General features: G+C 32.1%; 1 protein-coding gene across 1 annotated transcript in view; it reads left to right on the forward strand.

The window, feature by feature from the left end:
• Positions 1 to 3,647, forward strand: part of LOC109378527 (alpha-amylase 1-like) — a gene marked incomplete at its 5' end in the record, with an annotated part of 6,050 nt that extends 2,403 nt beyond the window's left edge. The window contains 4 exons of the mRNA XM_019634879.1: positions 78 to 177; positions 1,746 to 1,864; positions 1,974 to 2,099; positions 3,432 to 3,647. Coding sequence (XP_019490424.1) covers positions 78 to 177; positions 1,746 to 1,864; positions 1,974 to 2,099; positions 3,432 to 3,621 — 535 coding nt within the window. The remainder of the gene's footprint in view (positions 1 to 77; positions 178 to 1,745; positions 1,865 to 1,973; positions 2,100 to 3,431) is intronic.
• Between the last annotated feature and the right edge of the window lie 3,570 nt (positions 3,648 to 7,217).

Genomic DNA, 7,217 nt, shown 5'->3' on the forward strand with positions numbered 1-7,217 from the left:
TTTTTTTTTTTACCTACCTTGTAATAATACTAAAAACATTGGTTTCTTCTCTGATGATACAATTTTCTAATTTTCAGACTGTACAAAATGGGAGTTGGATTTATGCTCGCTCATCCGTATGGATTTACACGCATAATGTCAAGCTTTCGTTGGCCGAGATATTTTGTGAATGGAAAAGTAAGTTTTGGTGTTGTACAAAATATCTTTTTCTTAAGAAAAGAAAGGCACATGATGCTATTACAGTTCTTATTTATTTATCAAATATTTAAAGTGTAAACCTGAGACAGGACTCTTTTAGCAGTGCAGTAGGTATTAAAAATTGAATCATGGTCTCTGTTGCCAAACGGTATGCATGCTATTTCAGAAATATGAGAAACATACCTCCTTTTTTCCCAAAAGCACTTAAAAGTAAGGCTATAGTGAGTAAAATATGTATCTCTCAAAGGTATCTGCTTCACAGAGTTGGTATATAGATTACAAATTAACGCTTGTAAAGAAACTTAAAACAGTATCTGCCCATAGTACAAACAATATAAGGGCTTGTTAAATACTTTTGTAAAAAAGTTCTGTGGAAGGTAAAGAAATAATCTAGTTGAACTGACGTTTAATAGAGAAATTATCTTATGGGGGAAGGAAAATATACATAGTAAATGAGAGAAACTTGCAGACTATTCTGGGAAAGATAAGGATGAGAAAAATATTTGGGATATGGTAAAGACATTAATCTGATTAGAAAGTTAAGATTACAGATGCAGCATCGTATATAGCAATTTCATACCTAAAGTACAAAATTCTCTTCACGACAAATTAGACAGATTTTCATCTAGTTTTCTCTAGATTCCTTTCAATTTATAAAGCCCACTTTGTACAGCAACCCATCCTATTGTTAGACAGCTTTATTATTTAGTAGATGTCTCTTTATATTGAGCCGAGTTGCTATAATTTCCACTAATTTGTCCTATTTCTGATGTCAGGAGTCATGGACTATGTCCACTTCTCTTTTTTCATAACATTTCCACTCTTCCAAAGCTTCTGCATGTTAAAAACCATTAGTTTTGTCCACTATTCATCGCATGACATGGTTTTAAGACAGGCATGAATAACCTTCTTATGCATAATCTGTTTTTTTCTATGTTTATCTTTAAAAGTACTAATCAGAAAAACAATTTGAAACATCTGGTCAAATTAGTAAAGAATATTGTGATGTGTTGATTAGTACATTTATCCAAAAGGAAGAATGAAGAAAACTAATATTTATTTAGCAATTATTATATTCAAGGCATTTTCACATATGTTATTTAGTTTTTATAGTAACTAAGTAATATCCCTTTTTTACAGAAGAAGAAACTGGGACACAGAGAAGTTATGTATATTGACTAAGTTTTCTTAGCTAGTAGCAATAATATCTGTTTTAATCCTGTTTCTGACACTAAATTCCTTGCTATTTCAATGATATTGCACTGCCTACAATGATATTCAGAAGCCATTGCAATTTTTTGGAAAGAAAATGAGAGGGTAAATATATATATTTGCCTTTGAAATATTGGACTAGAAAATGAGAAGTTGAAGAGAAGATGATGAGAACATGGTTAAAGGGTATAAAACTGCTGAAGGAGATGGATTCTAAATGAAGACACTGCAGAGACCTAAATCGGACAGATTGGGTTTAGCATACTGGAGAAGGGAGAGGCAAATACATATAATATTAAAAATCTAAGCATTTTTTATTCTTTTTGCTAATTAAGGATATCAATGATTGGGTTGGGCCACCAAATAATAATGGAGTAACAAAAGAAGTTACTATTAATGAGGACACTACTTGTGGCAATGACTGGGTCTGTGAACATCGATGGCGTCAAATAAGGTGGGAATACTTATTTAGAGATACCCTCTCATAAGCTTTATTAATATTTTATTTTAAACTGTTGAATTATTGAAGCATTCATAGAAATTATATGATATTTTGTTTTTAGGAACATGGTTATGTTCCGTAATGTAGTTGATGGCCAACCTTTTGCAAATTGGTGGGATAATGGCAGCAACCAAGTAGCGTTTGGGAGAGGAAACAGAGGATTCATTGTCTTTAACAATGATGACTGGTAAGTAGATATCAATTAGAAATCATATTTTATACTAATAAGTTTTTGGTTTAGTTTTTTCTCTTCCTGCTCATTTATTTTATTTATATTTGAAAAATAGTGGATTAAAAAACAGAGGTCAGAAAAGAAACAGAAAAAAATGATGGTAGCTCCTATACTTTTGATCTCTTCTTTATAAGGGCTTTCAATTCTAAGCAGAGTTATTTTTTGTGTACCCTGATATATAATGTGCAGCTATGATGCACATGTATGTGCTCACATGTACACCTCACACAAAATACACAGAGTAGTTAATATAAAGCTTGTGAAATCACTAGCAGAGCAAGTCGTATAGACTCCTCTATTATTTAAATGATGGAAAGATATTGCCTCAGTACTGAAATAACTTTTTTTCTAGCTCTTTTTCTCAACTACTCCTATATCTGTTTTTTGGGTATTTTTTTTTCATTTCCCTATCTCTCTGTGACAAATAATATAAATTTTTAAAACATATGTGTAAAGAATATATTACAGTCAATAACTCACCTCAGGGGATTTTTGAGTTTGAGTTTGAGTTTGAGTTCTGAGGCATCTTATTACTGACCTTTCTTTTCGTTTGTGATACTTACATCACCTGCCTCTGTATATTGATTCCCTCATATATTGAACTGTGGCTTAGAGGACCTCTTTGCAAGCAGACGTCTTGATCCAAGAGCAACTTTCACTCATGCTTATCTCATTCTAGCCTAAATTATATTTTACTGACAAAAATATAAATCAAATATATATCTTCTTGCCAAAAGAATCCATGGCTAGTCTTTTAATTCCTGTCTTTTGTGGATGGGAGAACCAAAATAAATATGAGACACCTTTATATTTAAAACTATATACTGCTTCACAGAAATGCTAGATTATTTTTATTTCTACCCCAAATTCATTTTAGCCTCTTGATAAAAGGTGGTTTTTTAAAGAAATAATCAAATTTAAATTTTTGAAAGTAATCCATATTTTCTTAAGTTCAGATGAGGAAGAATTTAAAGTATTTGTAGTTACCAAGGAAGTACTTTTACCTAAGGGTGGCAATTCAACTCAGTTCTTCACTGATATTCCTCAACCTTAATTTTTTGGATAATATTGACTGTTGACTAGGAAATTGCTGTCTTCATAAGATTACTTTTGGTCTTGAGAAAACTACTATATCCACTGGAGAGGTCTTTGTGTTTGTATCTTCTTCTCGCTAAGACCTTGACTGCTTAGAGTTCTACAGCTCAAAGTGAAGCTGCTTGTTTATAGTCTGTATTGTTGCTTTTAATTGTCTTGATTTCAAGTCAAATCTTAATTTTTATTTTACAGGCCATTATCTTTAACTTTGCAAACTGGTCTTCCTGCTGGCACATACTGTGATGTTATTTCTGGAGATAAAATTGGTGACACTTGCACAGGAATTAAAATCTATGTTTCTGGCGATGGCAATGCTCATTTCTCTGTTAGTAACTCTGCTGAAGATCCATTTATTGCAATTCATGCTGAATCTAAACTATAAAATTTGAATTAAATACATATGTACCCAGAGAAATAACCATGTGTATTTTTTTTCTTATATATACAGATTAATATAATTAATTTTTGTTAAGAGCTGTAATAGGTAATCAACTTGAAAATGCAGAAAAGCATAAAAATCACATATATACAAATATAAGGTAACTACAATGAACATGTTGTATTTGGGAGGACTCACAATAGCCTATTTGTCAAAGAAATTTCTAAGAACTCAGATAGGCATCATGGCAAATACGTTTGTTGCCATTAACACCAGTTGCCCATCTACGGATCTCTAATGTATATCTTGCATAGAGAGCATCTCTCAGAGAGAGTTTCCAACAATTGGAGATGGCTGATTTACTGATGATTCCTGTAGAAAGTTACATTTGGGTGATTTTAACAATGTGACATCCCCTTTACAGTTAATAATTTAAGAAATAAAATAAACTCAAATTGTCTAATCTGTAATTCATATGAAGCTCACAGGAATCCTTTTATACTCTCTGTATTCTTTTCTCTTTTTCTTTCTCTTTCTTTAACTTGATGTTGTTGTATGGTTTTTTTGTTCCACCTCTTAGCCTCCAATAAGAATAGGTGCTTTTTTAGGGCTTTTATGATACCAGATGCTCCAGGTTTTCTTTCTGATTCTCTAGCAATTTGTTTCCTTTATGTTGATATTAAATGTGGAATTTGTTAAGACTCTCATCTAGGCCTTTTTATAACTCTCAGTTATTTTTCCTATGAAAAAAATATAAGAAACTAGAAGCCATAACTCAAACATTCTCTCTCTCTCTCTCACTCCCCTCTCTCTCTCTCCTTACAAATCTTTCTATTCCTTGCCCCTATCATTGTCTTGTTTCCTCCTGTCATAATGAAGAAAGTGTACCTCATTCTATCAAAGGTCATTTCCCCCAACTCTTGTTACTAATACCATGCTGTTCCATTTTTATCTTTTTGAGAGCTTCATTTCTTAGATTATTTCTTCTCTTCTGATTTAACAATCTTTCCATTTCTGCTAGATATGCCCCTCAGATCACATTATTAGAGTCTTCCAAATAAAAAACTCGGGACTCCCAAAATTTTTTTCTAGGTACAGTTGATTTCTTTGCTCCCCTTGCTAGTAATTTTTTGTGTTTTTATCATAGTTATAACATTTGGGTGGTTTAACAATATGAAAGCCCTTTGAATGCCCACATCCTCAATATCAGTTGTTTCACCTTTTCAATCTCTAGTTTCCATCATCATTACTTCCTTAATCTTCTCTTGTCAACATCATCAAAGACATGTTATTAATCCAGTGTACTTCTCTATCCTCATCTTATATTACTTTACAATAGTATTCAATATGGTGAGCCACTGCCTCTTCCTTTCTTCCTTTGGCTTCTGTAATTCTACTCTCTCCTGGTTTTCCTTCTCTCTTACTGATCGCTGTTTTTCAGATATTTTTACTGTCTCATCTTTTACTTGATCAAAGGTCTCATTTGGATCTAATTCTCTTCTTATCTATTGTTTCTCCTCTAAGTGACTGCAATCATTTCTATAGATTTAAAACACTTTTGCATGGAGACCTGTCTCTGCAATGCAGACCTTTTCTTGAACTTCAACCCCACATTTCCAACGAATGTTTGACATCTCTACTTCAGTGTTTCAGACATCGCATACTTAACATGTCTAAAATGTTTCAGTTTTTCTCTCCAGCAAGGCTTTTGCTATTCCTCACTCCTCTGTCTCACCACTTACTGAGAAAGATAAGGTATTTCCTGGATTGTTTCCCCTTTTATCAATAATGTTCCCTATCCTCACATGAACCTTAGCATGACCTATTAATTGTATCTTATATCTCTTGATTCTTGAATTTTTTTGTATACTCTGTCACCTCTTCACCTAGGTCACGATTATCTCTTGCCTGGTATTCAAATGCAACTTATCTCCTATTTATACTGTTTTGCTTCCTCAGATTATCAAATCTTTGGTCTCAGGACAGTGTCTGGCACATATTATGTAATAGCTTAATGATTATTTATAAAATAAGATAATGAAAGAAAGTAAGTAAAGAAAAATATATTGTTTTTTTTATTGTTAGTAAAGATATGGCCTTGGAATAGAGAAATTCCTCTCATTCTCTCTCTAATTTTTCCCAAATGTAATTAATTCCTGGTTAACTCTGATTTTTCAGGTCATAAGTGTCAAGAAATCTCAACAATATTCAACAGTTTTTCATAATAAAAACCCTCAACAAATTGGATATAGAAGGAATGTATCTCAACATAATAAAGGTCATTGTGCCAAGCCCACAGCTAATATTATACTCAATGGTGAAAAGGAAAAATTTTTCCTCTAAGATTAGGAATAAGACAAAGATGCCCACTCTCACCACTTCTAATCAACATAGTACAGGAAGTCCTGGCCAGAGCAGTTAGGCTAGAGAAAGAAATAAAAGGTATCCAAATCAGAAAGGAAGAATTAGTATTGTCTCTGCTTCTAGATAACATGATCTTCTATATGAAAACTCATAAAGACTCTATCAAAAAAAGTGTTAGAGCTAATAATCAAATTCAGTAAGTTGCAAGATAAAAAATCAACATGTAAAAATCAGTTGTTTGTATACACTAAAAATGAACTATCAAAATGAGACATTAAGAAAGCAATCCCATTTACTATAGCATACATAAAATACTTAGGAATAAATTTAACCAAAGAGTTAAAAGATTTACATACTAAAACATTAAGACACTGATGAAAGAAATTGAAGAAAACACAAATAAATGGAAAGATATCGTGTGTGTTCTAGGATTACAAAAATTAATATTGTTTAAAATGTCCATACTACCCAAAGTGATTTCCATATTCAATGCAATCCTTATCAAATATCCAATGACATTTTTTAGAGATATAGAAAAAAAACCTAAAATTCATATGGAACCACATAAGACCCCCAATTGCCAAAGCAATCTTGAGAAAGACAAAGAAAGCTGGAAGCACCAGACTGCCTTATTTCAAACTATATTACAAAGCTATATTAATCAAAACAGTATGGTACTGGCATAAAAACAGACACATGGAACAATGGAACAGAATAGAAAGAAATGACCCCATGCATATACAGTCAACTAATCTTTCACAAGAGTCCCAGTAACGTATAATAGGGAAAGTCTGTTCAATAAATGGTGCTGGGAAAACTGGGTATTCACATGAAAAGAATGAAGCTGGACTCCTATCTTACAGCACTCATAAAAATTAATTTGAAATGGATTAAAGACTTAAATATAAAACTTGAAAACATAAAGGTTCTAGAAAAAATCAGAAAAAGCTTCATGATATTGGTCTTGGCAATGATTTCATGGATATGACACCAAAAAGAGAAGCAAAAGCAAAATAAAAAATAAATAAGTTGGACTACACCAACTAAAAAGCTTCTGCAGAGCAAAGGAAACAGTCCATAAAATAAGAAAACAATCTGCAGAATGGGTAAAAATATTTGGAAATCATCTATCTGATAAGGATTTAATATCTAAAATATATAAAGGACTCTTAAATCTCAATAAACAACCAAATAACCCATTTGAAAACTGGGCAAAGGACATGAATAAGCATTTT

The sequence above is a fragment of the Hipposideros armiger genome, unplaced genomic scaffold (genome assembly GCF_001890085.2).
Source record: "Hipposideros armiger isolate ML-2016 unplaced genomic scaffold, ASM189008v1 scaffold_2096, whole genome shotgun sequence".
Taxonomy (NCBI): Eukaryota; Metazoa; Chordata; class Mammalia; order Chiroptera; family Hipposideridae; genus Hipposideros; species Hipposideros armiger.